This window comes from Podarcis bocagei (assembly GCF_964188305.1).
Source record: "Podarcis bocagei genome assembly, chromosome: 12".
In the NCBI taxonomy this organism is placed as follows: domain Eukaryota; kingdom Metazoa; phylum Chordata; class Lepidosauria; order Squamata; family Lacertidae; genus Podarcis; species Podarcis bocagei.
Window position 1 is genome coordinate 14,000,064 of NC_138137.1, and position 17,373 is coordinate 14,017,436.

The window sequence follows — 17,373 nt, forward strand, 5'->3', positions numbered from 1 at the left end:
ATATTGAGTGCATGAGGACTAAGAAAGATGACTTTTATTTTTTTCCTAGCGTCATGCTTGAACAGGCTTTCGCATTTGCATGCTAGATATTCCATTATATTTTATCAATGGATTAAGTCACATGGGACTCCAGCATTAAGGTTTGCTCCTGAACTTAGGTGAACTGAAGTCACCTAAGGGCCTTCTCAAACTGAGTGTTCTATAAATAGTGGAGAATACACATTAATTGTGCTGAGTCTCAACGCTGTGCTGCGTACATGTAAATCAGTGTTTCCCAAACTTGGGCCTCAAACTGGTTTTGGACTACAATTCCCATCATCCCTGATCACTCGTCCTGCTAACTAGGGATGATGGGAGTTGTAGTCCAAGAACAGCTGAAGTTTGGGAACCCCTGATGTAAACCAATGACTCCTTTGGAATATGTTTTACACACAAGTTGTTTAACAATGTGTGAAGCTACAGACGTATCCATCTTTTGAATCGGAATAGTATGGGATGCTAATTAGCTGATATCCCAAAACTTCTGCAAGGCAATAAGGGACCCTCCTGAATTTTGAGTTTGAAAGATTCCCCTATAAAAAAACCCCATAGTAGTTCAGGGATTGTTTTATACGCTTGGTTCCTTTCTCTTCCGTTGAAGCTCTTTTATTGTATATAAAAATGAAGCATAATATATATTAATAAAATACAATAGGAATAACAAAACATAAGATTGTGTTGTGGGTGACTTAATGGAAATGCTGTAGGTGTCGTTACGTGACAGTTCTAATCGTATTAGGAAATTCTACCCATTAAGTCCTGCACTTCAAATTCCATTAGATGAAGAAATAAGGTTCCCCCTGCCACCGAAAAATTACTATTTGTGTAAATAAGTGTTTAGGTGTATTCTTGTCCATATAAGTATCCAGATGCATTCTTGAGCAGCAACTGAACATGGCATCCCCATGTCTAGTATTCCATCTTTCAGGAACACAAGGCAACATGTACCCCATGAACTGATGCCATTATCCTATGCGTTTTCTGGATTCCTGTTCCATGTAAATTATCTGGGTGGAGAAAACTTAGCACAATGGCACCAGGATTTATAGCAGGGCTTGGGGGGAAGCATTGATCCATTGGGGTTGTTGGACTCTGGCTCCCATCAACCCCCATCAGTATGATCAGTGGCAGGGCCGTCTTAAGCATATCCGGCGCCGTGGTGCAAAGATCCCGCCGGCGCCCTCCCCTTTCCCAGAGTTGACCTTTTTTTAGGGCTGGAGGAGGCGGGCAGCGGCTGGAGGGTTTGTATTATTTGATGCTAGCAATAATGTGCAGCATTAGTTTGTATTATTTGATGCTAGAAATAATGTGCAGCATTTCCTGTATGCATAGATCAGCCCATTTAAACTAGGTTAGCAGAGAGCAGGTATGCTAGGTCCAGCTATCTGCTCAATTGGAACAGCTTCATCCTACCACGTGAAGCAATCACAATCGATACTCAGTTCTTTTATCAAGGATCTCTCTGTGTCAACCCAGCACAGCCAGGCATTGACTGGCTTAAGCAAACACGGATTGCTTTCCTTCTCCCCATTTTCTAAATAGTGAAGCTACTGGTCTCTTGCCCAGAATCTTCATAGTCCACAGGAATTTCTTCATTTGCTGCGCTCTGCTGTCTTCTCCAGTAGCCGCAACGCTTTGCCATTTTGACCATGTGCATTTTGAAAGAGGCTCCCATAAAAAAATAAAGGATGGGGTTCAGGCAGCAGTGGAACAAAGCAATGCTGTTAGTCACCTGGAATACGATATCAATGGTTTTGCTTGTGCTGCAGTCTGTAATAAGCGGGTAGATAATGTCAATGGCTTTCCAAAGCTTGACGATGTTATAAGGCAGTTGCGTGACGATAAAGACCGACACCGCTGCGACAAGAACTTTCAGAGGCCGGCATTTTTTAACACTGGGGCTCGAAATGAGAGTTCTGGCCACAGCCGAGTAGCAAACCAGCATGATGAGGAAAGGCAGCGCAAAACTCAGCAACATTTCTGCTATTTCGATGGTTACGTTAATTACGTTCCCCGTGCTTTGAGGAAATGCGGGAAAACATGTAAGCCTGTTGTTGAACTCCACGACTGTGTTAAAGACGAGTTCAGGAATGCAAAGGAACATGGCGGCTGCCCAGACAAGGAAAGACGTTTTGACGCATTGGTTGATGGCCCCTGGTTTAGCTTGGGATTTGACAATGGCTTTGTATCTATCGACGCTGATGCAGGCCAGAAATTGCATGCTAGCACTAAAGGTCATTGTGTAGATAGCGGACGTGATCTTGCACAAAGGGATACCTAGGACCCATCCGTGGGCGGCACTCACAGCCCAAAAGGGAAGAGTGCAGAGTAGTAACAAATCGGCGATCGCCAAGTTCATGATGTATACATCCACCCTGGTCTTTAGTTTTCTGATGTAGGCGAAGAATGCCACCACCAGGGAATTCCCAGCGAGCCCAACAAAGAAAACGGCAGAGTAGAATGCCGGTAGGAACGAGGTGATGAATGCTCTGACCTCACCTTTGTAGCAAAGCATTTCGAAGGAAGCATAGTCAAAAGTAGTGTTCAGTTCATAATCATTGTAGTGGTATCCTTCTGTAGAGAGCTCCATGGTAGAATCTGAAAGACAGGGTGGGGTGGAGGGAAGTTAATTGCACCCAGTGGATGTTAGTTTTCCAGGAAATTTTGGATTGGGGGAATTTCCTGTACAAATTAGATTGATTTCCAGCTTGCCTCAGAAGATTTTTTTTTTTAAATAAATTTTTTATGCCTCACCTCAGAAGATTTCTTGATGCCTTATGATGTGATTCAAGGATGATGATGATGATGATATATTATTTCTACCCGCCCATCTGGCTGGGTTTCCCCAGCCACTCTGGGCGGCTTTCAACAGAACATTAAAAACAGAATAAAATCAAACATTAAAACTTCCCTAAACAGGACTGCCTCCAGATGTCTTCTAAAAGTCAGATAGTTGTTTATTTCCTTGACCTCTGATGGGAGGGTGTTCCACAGGGCGGGCACCACTACCAAGAAGGCCCTCTGCCTGGTTCCCTGTAACCTCACTTCTCGGAGGGAGGGAACAGCCAGAAGGCCCTTGGAGGCTGAACGATGTGGGTAGAGACGCTCCTTCAGGTATACCCGGCTGAGGCCATTAAGGCTTCAAAGGTCAGCACCAACACTTTGAATTGTGTTCGGAAACATACTGGGAGCCAATGTAGGTCTTTCAGGACATGGTCTTGGCGGCCACTCCCAGTCACCAGTCTAGCTGCCGCATTCTGGATTAGTTGCAGAAGGCTGTTCGTTTCACTTTTGTTTAGTAAAGGGAGATAAATACCTTTTGTTACATCAGAAAATGTACTGAGATCCTAGAGAGTGATCTAATTTTACATGTTTATTTTACTTTTATTTCATAAAGAAAACTAAAGCATTTGAAACTGACACACTTGCGTAACATTATATTTTTGCAGCTGGTATCCATTCATTGTTATGAATGAACAATGTGGGGAGGGGATTTTGTTCCACATCATTGGTGGCATTTGGAAATAGATTTTAAATACTTGAATCAAAGACTCCAGACATACACTATAATCTTCAAGGGCTCTTACCCTCATGCAGGGCTAAACTAGGCATTACAATGAATAAACACATGGGTGTTGCTAAACATAGCACCTCCTCTCCCCCATTCCTTCCTTACTATTACAACAGCCTCCAACCATTAGCAGCCAACTCCTAGGGCCGAGTAGTCTCCCCCCCCCCGTAAAATATTTGAGGGGGCCGGACCCCTCCAAAGTTAGTGGGCATTGCCATTCCATGCATCTGTGCGCTGCAGCATGTAATCGTTTATGCAGGGTAGGGGTTTATTTGCCCTCCCCCCCCCCATATTTTATTCAAGTTGGCACCCCTGGGAGCCAACGATGTGAAGTGGGACCATGTCATCAGAAAAAACAGACTCTCAGTTTAGATGATATTAATTTGTTCCAGTGAGCAAAGACCCAGAATCACGCCAAAAGAAAATACATCAGAAAACTTATTAAAAGTAAATGGTAAAAATTGCTAATATGTAGAATGAAGGCAATGTAAACGATGCATTTATGAACAATGATGCAAAATAAACAGTGAGCTATATAAAAAATGATTGCAGTATAATAATATAAGCTTACAGCGAGACTAGTCCAGGCAGTAAAGCCCTGCAGCTTTCAAAATTAAGATAAGGCAGACTTCCGGGTTGGCGCGGACAGCTAATGGCGGATTCCCTCCGAGCTCCGGAGGGAATCGGCTCCGCTGGGGACGGGTCCGGCCGCGACGGCGACGCGGGGACCCTCAAAAACCTCAGGCGCGGATGCCTGAGGACCTGGTGACTCGGTGGGCACCTTAAGCGCCCTCCCCGATTCACGAAGAGCCTTTTTAAAGGCTACGGAGAGGATACGGAGAGTGGCGTGGTGCTGAGAGTAAACCGCTACCCCAGCAGAGCGAAGCCGTGTGCCATGGCTGAAAAGCGCTGACTTGCTTCCTTGAAAATTTGGACTGAAAGAATCACCCGTGAGTAACGGATTGGGACTTTAAAAATTTTTTCCCTGAATTGGAGACGACCGGGGGGTGTGCTAAAAGGAAGTCCGCACCCCCCCCCTGCAGACGATTCAAGCAACGACATAAGAGCTAAGCTGGAGAGCCTACCCTTGGTGGGGTGAGTTAAAAAGGACACTAACTTTCAAGATTTAGTTAAAGGAAATTTTGTGCTGGAGAGTGGAGTTTTGGAGACCTTCTTTATGTTTTGAACAACCCCCCCTCCCGGGCTCGGGAACGTCCTGCCTTTGAGCCTGTGTAAGAGCTGCGGAGTTTGACAGCTGTCAAAGCTGTCAAACGGGCAGTTTAAAGCGGAAAAATAACTATTTAAGATCCCTCTGGAATAAGATGAGTTATAATTGAGTTAAAATTGTTGGAAACAAAGTAACAATAACAAGCTAAAGGACTGTTGGAGAAAAGACTAATAAGTAACCAGATTCCCTCTAGGGGGAATTCTGTGAAACTACAATGGATACAATGGCTGTGGATGGAAAGTTACTAGTGGAAATCGAAAGGATGTTTCAATTGGTGGGAACCTTACAAGAGCAGAGTTTAGCCATGAATAAACAACTTAACATTATGACCTTGGGAACAGGCAACTCTGCTGTTTGTATTGAGGACCTGAATGAGAAAGAATTCACAGCTGAATGGGAAACAATGTCTACAGAGGTGGAAGAGACTAAACAAGAAAAAGAGAAAGTAACCTTGGGAAGCAACAACCAAAAGCTGACATCTGCGGAACACAAGCAAGGAGACTCTGGGAACACATCTACCACAAGTCTGCGAAAGATGCAGAAGAAGAAGGAGGAGGCTCTGGGACAATATGCACAGGAACTTAAAATAAAGAAATATGATTGGGGCCTCCATTTGGACTTTGACTTTGAGGATACAGGCTTTGTGGAAACACTCCAGCAGTTGCTTTCAAATCTCCTTGTGGGAAGAGAATATGTTTTGATGGTGAAAGATCCTTTTCCAGACTCGACGATTGACATAAAGGACTACCAACGAGACCGGCGGAGAGGGACTGAAAGGGACTTGAAAGCCTCGGACGTGAGGAACCCAGGCTGAGAATCTTGACTTTGGATTTTTATTGGGAAGGGACAAAAACCGGGGATGGGAGGGAGGGAAGAGGAGATTCTTAAAAACTCTTAAGACTTTCATGTTTGGTTAATATGACTTTTATTCAAGACAAAATGAAAAATCGATGGAAGAGAACTTAAGTCCAACTTAGGAAAATCCAATTTTTTTTATTAGAAAAGAGGCAACAAAATGAATAAGATGGTTAAGAGGAGAAATACCAACTTGCTGATATAATCTTGGGAATTGGGATGCATGAGGGGGGGTGGGGGGAAGTCAGGGAACAAGGTTATGAGAAGAGGATCTGCTGAATTTATACATGTTTGTGTCTTGTGTTATTGTTCGTATTGTCTTTATAAAAGCGGAAAACCCAATAAAAATTTTATTAAAAAAAAAACAAAATTAAGATAAGGCAGGAATGCCAAACCTGCGGCTTTCTTTCAACGGTTTGCCCTTGAAGTTCTTGGTCCAAGTAATTAATTTCAGCTGAGTTGGCGGAAGACCCGCTTTACTCCTGGGCTGTCCTTTTTGTTTTCCTGAAGCTGCAAATGAGCAGATGGATACAGGAAGTTCTTTTTTTAGATGTCGGCGGCTAGATTCCTGAGAGTCTCAAATTGTTCCTCCGTGCGCCCAAGTGAAATCTTCCAACATCTAACTAATTGTAGCCGGTGGGATTTCTTTCGCTGATCGACAAAGATCCCAAGTATTATTTTTTTTGAAGTCGAAAAGTTTTCTCTTGATCTACCATGTGTGCCTGGGGATATTCCAGCCTCCCACTTTCCTCCATAAACAGCTAGGTGACTGCTGTGGCTGGTTGGAATGGCTGGTTTCCAAGACACTACATATAATACTTTTAACAGTGGTGGGCTTTGTTATCTTCCCCCTGGCTGCTTTAAATTTGGATTCCTGCATTGCAGGGAGTTGGACTAGACAACCCTTGTCCCTTCCAACTCTACAATTCTATGATCATCTGCCTGTCCCCTAGTAACCCTATCCTTTTATCTGTGTGCATTTTATCCCCCTTGGCTTCTGTCTTTGGGCAGCCCTAGTGCCATGGGATGTTTGAGAGCAGGATTTTATCTGTACAAATAAGAGGTTAGAGCGCCAGGAGGGCTGCACCCTTCCAGTTGCAGGCAGAGCAATGGGCACAAATTTAACAATCAGTACAGTAGTCTTGCGTCCTTTTTGGGCACCCTTCAGCTGGGAAGGATGCAGCAGCTCATGGCACCCTGTGCCCCCTCCCAAAACTGCACCTGGGGCAACAGCCCCCCTCCCAGCCCCTCCACGCTACGCCTCTGGGATCCCGCAAGGAAAAAGGAGTGTAAGCCTAGTAGTAGCAGCAGAGCACATGTTTTGGTCCCAGCTTTAATTCCCAGCGTCTCTCTCTTGTAAACGCCAGAGAGCCGCGGCAAGGTCACATCTGTCCTGCACCTTAGCAGTCATGACTCCCCCCCCCCAAGAATCCTGGGAGTTGTAGTTCGTTAAGGGTAGTTCGTTAAGGGTGCTGGGAACGGTAGCTCCGCGAGAGTTCTCACAACAACTCTCGGCACCCTTCGCAAACTGCAGTATCCGGGAAGCCACTTGAGGGAACACACACACACACACACACACACACACACAGCAAAAGGTCACTGCAGACTGTTTTCTAATCATTTATAAAAATGATAAAATGAAATTGCTGACCTGTTTTCCTCTTTTCAGGAGCTGCTTCATTGAACTCCTCCTGTGCAATGCTGTTTTGGTTTCTGACTCACAATTATTCTCCAGAACCACCCCCCTTACATTTCCATTCTCTTTCCTCCGCCCACCCTCATTTGCCAGCAGCACTTGTGCTTTCCTGGAAAACATCTGTTTCAGTTGAGCCAAAGGGCAGCTCCGTTTGCTGGCTCAGCGTTGCCTTTTAACCTGAAAGACAGAAAAAAACTTTGTTGAAAACCCAGTTATTGGTGTGGAGTTTCGACAATGGGAATAGGATCGAGGTAGAAGTTTGGTCAGGGTTGCTAAGCGTATTTTAGCTCAGATAAGGGCTGCGTATGTACCATGCCTTTAAAGCACATCTCTCTCCCCCCAGCTCCCCTAAGAATCCTGGGCACTGAAGTTTGCTGTTGCAGGGCTGACAAGTGGCAGTATGGCCTATAGGGCAGGTATCTGGCTTTAAATGGAGGGTGCCCCATTCCCCTGCTGCAGCACAACCGTCAGGTTATACTCAACACAGTCTGCTAAAAATTGTTTGCATGCCTCAAACTGGTATTTCAAAAATATACATTTCATGCATCCTAACAACCAGACCAACAAGTCAGTTAAGCCAGTTTAAATCTGGCTGGTTTGTGGATCATTTCAGGCAGCTGAATGTGTGGGATTTCCACCTTAAGCTGCCCTTTCTCGAATCCGACTGTTGGTCCATAAAGTACAGTACAGTCATAACTTGGTTTTTGAACAGCCTAGTTCTCAAACGCCTTGATTCCGAAACGATCAAAACCTGGAAGTGAGCATTCTTTTGGAAGCCGAACATCCAACAGGGCTTCCACAGCTTCTGATTGGCTGCAGCAGCTTCTTGCAGCCAATCAGAAGCCGCGCTTCAGTTTTCGAAGATTTTGGAAGTTGAACGGACTTCTGGAACTGATTCCGTTCAACTTCCAAGGTACCACTGTACTGTCTGCTCTGACAGGTAGTTGGGTCTCTAGATTTTCTTTTCCCATCAGCTGCTCTTTTTAACTGGGGACAGAATTTGCTTTCAAGTAAATGTGTACCTAGGAATGTTGTTTCTTGCTAAATGAGATTGGATTAGTATCACAGCCTTTTAGCCCAACCCTAAAACTGTTCACTGGGAACTTGTCCATTTTGTAGGAGCTGGAAATCCAGACTGCAAGTTTGCTATTGTGATGGCCAGAGATAAAAACACATCTGCATCCAGGTAAGAAGAAAACCATGATAAAATGTTAAGCCAGGTCTAAAAATGGGTCCATCTAACTCGATATTGTCTCTGCTAGGAGTTCCCAGACTGTGGTCTGTGAGAGCTGCACTGCAACCTGTCTGTGAATTTGTGGTTGAAGATGGGAGATGGCACATCCATCACATTAAATATCCATATCGAGTTTGAATTGCATTTGTATTGCTACTTTCTTATATTCTATTTTTATACAAAAGCAATATCTCCAAATGCAAGACAGATGTTCTTATGAACAGAGAGGAAGCTCAAGAAGGGCTATGGCATGCAAGAAGAGGCTGTCACCACTGCATAGTGACCAAGGGGGACCACCTTGTGTCCTTCCTGGCCAGCATGCTGGGGCAGAAGGTGCCCGAGTCAGTCTTATGCAAGTGCATGCATGCAACTGCACAATACCTTGCACGAGCCTTGACCCCGGCATTCGTGCTCACACTGCCTGAACTTGGACCAGTCAGTAGCTATGGCCTGCATGGCACTGAACAAGACACCTCTCTGCCTTCCCATCCCTGCGATAGAAGACCCATAGGTTAGGTATGCTTTGCATACTTTGCAAGCCAAGAGTTTCGATCCTTGGCATCTCCGTGAACAGCTGGCAAAGACCCCTGCTGGGAATCCTGTGGAGCTTTTGCCCATCAGGCGCTGTGGGTTAAACCACACAGCCTAGGGCTTGCCGATCAGAAGGTTGGCGGTTTGAATCCCCGTGATCGGGTGAGCTCCCGTCGCTCGGTCCCTGCTCCTGCCAACCTAGCAGTTCGAAAGCGTGTCAAAGTGCAAGTAGATAAATAGGTACCGCTCCGGCAGGAAGGTAAACGGCGTTTCCGTGCACTGCTCTGGTTTCCCCAGAAGCGGCTTAGTCATGCTGGCCACATGACCCGGAAGCTGTACGCCGGCTCCCTCGGCCAATAAAGCGAGATGAGTGCCGCAACCCCAGAGTCGTCCGTGATTGGACCTAATGGTCAGGGGTCCCTTTACAGACCAGAGAGGGGGAACCTTTTTAAGTCTGAGGGACATATATCCTTCTGGGCCACCCTCAGAAAGGGGCCACACTGTGGTAGAGGCGAAAGCAGACAGAGCAACAAATGTGCGGGTTACCTTTGTGCAGCAGGGTACACATTCTCATGTCCCTCTATCTTGCCAGAGTTCCAGCTAGGCAAAAATAGTGCAAAGCGGGGTCGGTGAGTGGCAGGGCCTCAGGAAAGTTCCAAGGGCCAGATTGAAAGGTCTGAAGGGCCAGATTGAGCCTCCAGGTCTGAGCTTCCCTATTCCTGGTGTAGACAATACTGGACCAATGGCAGCTTTCTGTGTCCATTAATAGTCAGCAGTTTCTGTGTTCATTAATACTCAGCTGCTGCTCAAGAGGTAGAGGTAATAAAAGTTTAGTTGCCAGATTTCTAGTTTCAGTGCCTCTCTCTCAGGGCCGGATTTAGGTTTGATGAGGCCCTAAGCTACTGAAGGTAATTCAACCCTTTATATTTCCAGCTGTCCTTTGTCAACAACAAATTGTCCCTTTATTGTGTGTTGAATATATGATATATGGTAATTTATGGACCTAATAGGTATCTAAACCCATTTGCACAAAACAAAGTATGTATTTTATCATTAAAAATTTTTGGGGCTCCCAAGAGAGTGGGGCCCTAAGCTATAGCTTGTTTAGCTTATACATAAATCAGGTACTGCGCTCTCCATCTCTCTCTCGTATCTGTTTTTTTAAAAACTCACAGTTAATTCCCAGCACCACTTTTTAATTTTTTTAGATATAAACAGCACAGTATGATCATTGTGCCAATGGATACACCGGGTGTCAAACTTATAAGGCCTCTTTCAGTCTTTGGATACTGGGGTAAGTTGGTTTGCCAAGTACTTACGATCATCATTGTCATCATCAAGCACCTTCCAAGCCCTTGGATTTGGCTCCTAGATCTCGGTGCCCTAACTGGTCTGAGCTGTTGCTTTAATTCAGGCATAGGCAAACTTGGCCCTCCAGATGTTTTGAGACTACAGTCCCATCATCCCTGACCACTGGTCCTGCTAGCTAGGGATCATGGGAGTTGTAGGCCAAAAACATCTGGAGGGCCGAGTTTGCCTATGCCTGCTTTAATTTAAACCACTAAATAAATGGGTGTCCCTTACTCTCATGTCTTGATGCTCTGTCACTGGATTGGAGACACTTAAGACTCACAGAATCGTAGAGTTTGAAGGGACTACAAGGGTCATCAACCCCCTGCAATGCAGGGCTATTTTGCACAATGTGAGACTCGAACTCACAACCTTTGATTAAGCTGTACTTGTTACGATATAGAACCAATGCGGCCGCGAGCTGCTAGCTGGAAAGCAAAACATGATGGGAATGTTGGGACTGTTCGGTGGGAAACAGAGGGACAGTCTATTCACAGTGCGAAGCACCGGAATTAGCTCAGAGTGTAATATGAGCTGTACAGGAAGTATAGGAGGAGTTTGTCTCTCGGCTGTTGGGGTTTGAAGAGAGCAGACGTGTTTTCTGTAATGCTGCAAAGACAGAAATAAAGGCATGTAAATACGTTTTCTGTCTATCTCTTTCCCCTGCCCGGGGGGGGGGGGCAGGAAAGAGGGGGTGTGTTCTTCTCACGCTTAGAAGGATCGCCTATTGCGACCTAGCCTGTATCCTGCCGGGAAATGCAGACAGGAAGGTCAACCGGAGATCAAGCCGGGTGCCTGGAGAGTGGCCAGTTTCTCCTGATAAAGGCTTGATTCCCAGCAGTACTGACTGAGCTATCCCATAGGACAGGGCTCCCAGTAGCTCATGCAGCTGCTGCTGTTGGGCTGCTATACTGTGAATACTGGATATAGAAAAGACTGGCACAGATCCTGCAGTTTTAAAATATGTACATACTGGTCGGCGGTTCGAATCCCCGCGATGGGGTGAGCTCCTGTTGTTTGGTCCCTGCTCCTGCCCACCTAGCAGTTCTAAAACACATCAAAGTGCAGGTAGATAAATAGGTACAGCTCCAGCAGGAAGGTAAACGGCGTTTCCGTGCGCTGCTCTGGTTTGCCAGAAGCGGCTTAGTCATGCTGGCCACATGACCCGGAAGCTGTACGCTGGCTCCCTCGGCCAGTAAAGTGAGATGAGCGCCGCAACCCCAGAGTCGGCCACGACTGGACCTAATGGTCAGGGGTCCCTTTACCTTTACCTTTATATACTGACGCTAGCAATTTCCCTCAGCTGACACTTGCCTTTGTTCTTTTCACAACTTTATAGATTATTTCCATGGCGGACATTTTGAGGTGCATTTTAACAACGTCCGGGTACCTGCCTCTCATTTAATCCTTGGTGAGTCTCAACATTTCTTTGCTAGAGAAGTTTTTTTATGTTTGATGTTTTATATATGCTGTAAGTCGCCCAGAGTTGGTGGGGAAGACCCAGCCAGATGGGTGGGGTATAAATAATAAAAAGTATTATTATTTATTATTACAGAGCTCTGCAAAACTCTGCTGCAACGTCTTCCCACCTGGTGCCCTGTGTATGTTTTGGGCTCCAACTCTGATCAGCCCCAGCTAGCCTGGGGTTGGTGGGAGTTCTCATTCAAAACATCTGGACAAACTGACCTTGTCTGTGGTCATTTTTTCCATGTTCCCATGTATCCCCACTGAAACTTCAGCAGTCTCTCCACTGTTACGTGCTAGCTATGGAACAACACCACATTAGTGGTGCAGATGCAATCTCGTTCCCAGAAAGGCAAAGAACCTTTCTGTCTCTCTCTGTCTCTCTGAACCCAGGAGAAGGAAGAGGATTTGAAATCGCGCAAGGAAGACTTGGGCCAGGCCGCATACATCATTGCATGCGGTCCATAGGGGCAGCTGAAACTGCTCTGCAGATCCTGTGCAAGCGCTCAGCCCAGAGGGTGGCATTTGGGAAGAAGCTCTACCATCACGTGAGTTGTCTCTCTACTTCAGTAGGTGTAACTCTTTTCTTAACTCAAAGGTGTGTCAGATCCAGTGACAGGAGGCGTAGCTAAAGCTTCAGTAGCACGCTAGGAAGCAGAATGTTTATGTGCTAGATAAGAGACAATTTTGAACTAGATGGACCAATAGTCTGATGTTGTGTTTTCATGCTGTTCAAAATATCTCATGAACGGAACCACTGGGCAGCAGGGACTGGGGAAAAATAAAATAAAATTGAGAATACAGGCTTCCTCTCATTTATGCAAGGGTCACGGTGCATGTTACGGGGACACGGGTGGCGCTGTGGGTTAAACCACAGAGCCTAGGATTTGCCAATCAGAAGGTCGGTGGTTCGAATCCCCGCAACGGGGTGAGCTCCTGTTGCTCGGTCCCTGCCCCTGCCAACTAGCAGTTCGAAAGCATGTCAAAGTGCAAGTAGATAAATAGGTACCACTCCGGCGGGAAGGTAAACGGCGTTTCCGTGTGCTGCTCTGGTTCGCCAGAAGCGGCTTAGTCATGCTGGCCACATGACCCGGAAGCTGTACGCCAGCTCCCTCGGCAAATAAAGCGAGATGAGCGCCGCAACCCCAGAGTCGGCCACAACTGGACCTTTACCTTACATGGTGCATGTCAGCAGAGCATGCATAACACCCCGTTCTGCCCCTGCCCTGCCCTCTTCCGGTGCTGAACATGGCGTTCCAGTTGCGATTGCACATGCATTGAATGCGCACAAAATGGGAGTTGCTTGTAAAGTCTTTCAAAGTCGTTTAGCTCCTATAGTTTCTATCACCATTAGCAAAAATTGCTAGTTTTAGCAGGCATCAGTGTACTGTGGTTCACGAGCATGATTCTTCAAATCAGTGACCCAGTGTGGTGTAGTGGTTAAGAACAGTAGACTCGTAATCTGGTGAACCGGGTCCGCTTCCCCGCTCCTCCACATGCAGCTGCTGGGTGACCTTGGGCTAGTCACGCTTCTTTGAAGCCTGTCAGCCCCACTCACCTCATAGAGTGTTTGTTGTGGGGGAGGAAGGGAAAGGAGAATGTTAGCCGCTTTGAGACTCCTTCGGGTAGTGATAAAGCGGGATATCAAATCCAAACACTACTTCTTCTTCTTCAAATCATCTTCCAACTGGAAGTATGTATTCTGATACTGTCCAAAACTGCAGATCTATATTAAGTATCCACGTTCAAGTAAGACCGCTAGTAGGTGTAATGAGATTGGTTGTGTTACTTAAGCGGGGTGCTAATTTTCACTTTTCTTTGGTTATCCTTACGACTGCAGGAAGTTGTCGCTCACTGGATTGCTGAATGCCGCATTGCTATCGAACAGGCAAGACTGCTGACGTTGAAAGCAGCCAGCAAAATAGATGCCATGGGCAACAAAGAAGCCAGAAAAGAGGTAACAGGGCAAGTGCTGCAAGCTGGAGAAAATAGCATCTTGTTAGCAGATGTGTCTTAAGCCAGGGGTAACTGGGGTGGAGTCCTCCAGAGATTGTGGACTACAGCTCCTATCATCCTTGACCACTGGCTATGCTGGCTTGGGGCTCATGGGATAGCACTATCTTGGCTTTCCTGACCTAGGAATTAGAATTTCACCATCTCTGCCAATAGCAAAAAAAATCCATTATTTCATACCTGGACAATCAATCCCACCTGTGTGTACAGTTGTACCTTGAATCCTGAATGCCTTGCAAGTCGAACGTTTTGGCTCCTGAATGCCGCAAACCCAGAAGTGAGTGTTCCGGTTTGCGAATGTTCTTTGGAACCCAAATGTCTGCTGCGGCTTCTGATTGGCTGCAGGAACTTCCTGCAGCCAATCGGAAGCCATGCCTTGGTTTCCAAACGTTTTGGAAGTTGAACGGATTCTGTTTGACTTCCAAGGTACGACTGTATTTTGGCAAATACAGCAACCTTGTAATTTTTCTTGGCGAACATGTCGTGGATTTAGTGCAAGCAGCCTTGGCGCAGGCGCACAGCCAGTGTGGTGTAGTGGTTAAGAGCGGTAGACACGTAATCTGGGGAACCGGGTTCGCGTCCCCGCTCCTCCACATGCAGCTGCTGGGTGACCTTGGGCCAGTCACACTTATTTGAAGTCTCTCAGCCCCACTCACCTCACAGAGTGTTTGTTGTGGGGGAGGAAGGGAAAGGAGAATGTTAGCCGCTTTGAGACTCCTTAAAGGGAGTGAAAGGCGGGATATCAAATCCAAACTCTTCTTCTTCTTCTTCTATTTTGGATGCAGAAGGTCACCCTGCCTGGAAAGCCCCTGCCAGTCAGTGCAGGAGGACCAGTGGTATGACTTGTTCCTACACATGGCAGACCATTCCAATAAGACTAATGGCAATCACCACAGTCTTCCAGCTTTCAAGAAAGCAAACAGAATTTGATCAGGAACTGCATTTTTTGTTTTAATTCAATGCTGTTTCATTACCTTTGTGCCGTTATCTCCAGGGAGCACCCAATGGGCTTCATGGCTGAGTAGATATTTCAGCTTGGGTCTCCTGATCTGAGTCTGACCCTCTAGCTATGTGCTACAAAGATCGCTTTGGCTATTCTTATTCAACTGTGGCTATCGACAAGTTCAACTGGAAGTTCACCAAATTCTCAACAATCAGTGTTCTTGCTTAAGCTGGCTGGGTTAGATTGGCTCTGTAGGATCTGGATTTTCTCAGAAACAACTTTTAGTAAGCACTCTAGAAACTACAACCTCCCACTACACCAGCAAGCATGCTGCCTTGGTGTATGTTGTCCTGCACCCAGAGTCGTCCTGGCTTTTAGGCAAGTTGCAAAACAGCAAACAGAAACGCTCACAAATGTGTCCAGTGGCATGGGGGTGCTTCGCATCTTTTCTGAATTGCAAGCCTGCAATAGGGTTTTGCTTGTTTGTTCATGAGCAAATCTTTTTTTAAAAAGCATTTCCTCATCTTTACAGGTTGCAATGATCAAAGTGGTGGCCCCCCGGGCAGTCCTTAAAGTGATTGACTGCGCCATTCAAGTTTGTGGAGGTGCCGGAGTCTCCCAAGACTTCCCATTGGCTGAAATGTAAGTGAAAGTTATTCTTAGGAGAGGCCAATATTGTAAGCCAAACACATCCCACGAGCTGTGTGTGGTGGCTCAGTAGAGGCTCAGTGCTCCTCCTTTAGCTGCCAACACACAGGCGTCGTGTCAGGCTCCTGCACATATAGCTCCTGCACAAGCTCCTGTTTGCACATAAAGCTGAGCCATAGTTTACTTTAACCATGGTTTGTTCAACAAACCACAAGTTGTCTCGCAGATGAGATAACAAGCCTTGTTTCTCCAAAGCTTGCTCTTGCTTTGGGTCTCAGTTGCTTGGAAGCACATGGGGTAAGGTGGAAGAGGTGATCCAACAAACCATGCTTAATCTAAGCTGTTGGGACTGAATTAAAAAATTTCCTTTGCTCACATTCTAATCTAAAAAATTAGGATTTTTTTTAAAAAAGGTATAGTAGCTGAGCTTAGTTTTATTTAAAGAATGTATCTAGTGCTCTCTTATTCAGAAGTCGCTCTGAGAGTAATAAAAAATTAAAATTCACAATACAAGCTTTTGAGCCATAAGCGTTATATGCGTTTATAGTCATTTAATCCTGGGAATTGTGCCCTAGCAGAAATCCATGTACAGTACTGTATCCCACAACTTTTGCATGGTGGGGTTGGTTGGATTTGACCTACAAAGTCCTTTCCAAAGCCGAATCTGTATATGGCATTATTCTTATAAACTGCTTGGAAGTGTTTTTGTTTTACAGTCAAGCAGTGTAAAAGTGTTTTTAAATAAAAAAAAATGATTCTGTTGAAGTTGCACATTTTAAAAGCCCCACTGACTGTGCTGAAAGAGCCAAGATGCTCATGAGACTTACAGCGGTCTCCAACTTGTTTGCCTCCAGATGTTCCTGACTACAACTCCCATCAGTTTTGGCCAGCATAGTCAGTGGTGAGGGGAGTTGTAGTATTGCAACATCTGGAGGGCACCAGCTTGGGCTAGAGTATGAAGTCTATATCATCGAAAGCCGTCCTTGGTATGTTAAGAGAAAGTGGGGAGTGACAGAGCACGAGACTTTTGACTCAGGGTTCATGGGTTTGAGCCTCACAATTCCCTTCTAACTCGACAATTCTATATAATTAGAGGTAGAGACCTAAGGTATAAACCAGCAAGCCTTCCTGTTGTGGTGTTGAAATGGCCAGACCATCTGCAACTGCTCTGTTCCTCCTGCAGGTTTGCCTACATCCGGACGTTACGCATAGCAGACGGGCCCGATGAAGTTCACCTCTCCGTAATTGCAAGGCAAGAGCTGCAGGACCAAGCGAAACACCTGAGTGCACATCTGTAATATTTTGCTTGCTTGAAGTCGTGATGGTACCACAATAATTTTAAACCATTTTCTTTAAGTTAGGCTGAAAGCTTATGGGGCAGGGGACTGTAGATTTGACACTGTTCTCAATTATGGATATTTCTTAAGTAAACTCACTCTTACTAATTCTACTAGCAACAATTCCTTTACTGATACTTTCACTTGCAGACAAAATGGCTTCACGCAGAAGCTTACGTGTTGGGCCATCTAAACCCAAGAGGGAAGGTCTAGAATAGGCCTGTCATCAGAATTTTGATACCTTTCCCTGCAGTTGGGTTGCATAAAATGTAAGATTCCTACTCAATTGCACACTGGGTTTTGCTCCTTCTGTTGTTTTTTTTAAAGCAGGGGTGGGACATTTATTCAGCCCCAAGAAATGCATTCCCAGCAGTGTTTCTCAAACGGGAGTCCCCAGCTGCTGTTGGACTACAACTCCCATCATCCCTAGTTAGCAGGACCAGTGGTCAGGGATGGTGGGAATT

At 45.7% G+C, this 17,373-nt stretch overlaps 2 protein-coding genes across 5 annotated transcripts in view; one reads left to right on the plus strand and one right to left on the minus strand.

Annotated features, from left to right (window-relative positions):
* The window catches only part of ACAD11 (acyl-CoA dehydrogenase family member 11), a 40,248-nt gene extending 23,231 nt beyond the window's left edge, over nt 1-17,017 (plus strand). The window contains exons 14-20 of the mRNA XM_081164549.1: nt 8,509-8,575; nt 10,363-10,448; nt 11,844-11,915; nt 12,362-12,516; nt 13,809-13,925; nt 15,457-15,566; nt 16,756-17,017. Coding sequence (XP_081020675.1) covers nt 8,509-8,575; nt 10,363-10,448; nt 11,844-11,915; nt 12,362-12,516; nt 13,809-13,925; nt 15,457-15,566; nt 16,756-16,870 — 722 coding nt within the window. The 3' untranslated portion in view covers nt 16,871-17,017. The remainder of the gene's footprint in view (nt 1-8,508; nt 8,576-10,362; nt 10,449-11,843; nt 11,916-12,361; nt 12,517-13,808; nt 13,926-15,456; nt 15,567-16,755) is intronic.
* ACKR4 (atypical chemokine receptor 4) lies at nt 1,321-8,502 on the minus strand. 4 transcript variants are annotated; one of them, XM_081164863.1, is made up of 3 exons: nt 7,345-8,502; nt 6,089-6,203; nt 1,321-2,637 (listed from the first exon to the last, which is right to left on the minus strand). In XM_081164863.1, the coding sequence occupies exon 3, from the start codon at nt 2,627-2,629 to the stop codon at nt 1,574-1,576; it is 1,056 nt and encodes a 351-aa protein (XP_081020989.1). In that variant the 5' UTR covers nt 2,630-2,637; nt 6,089-6,203; nt 7,345-8,502; the 3' UTR covers nt 1,321-1,573. The 4 variants fall into 4 exon arrangements, with proteins under 4 accessions (XP_081020989.1, XP_081020988.1, XP_081020987.1 ...); XM_081164862.1 differs by having other exon boundaries at nt 6,089-6,344; XM_081164861.1 differs by lacking the exon at nt 6,089-6,203.
* Nucleotides 17,018-17,373: the final 356 nt, after the last annotated feature.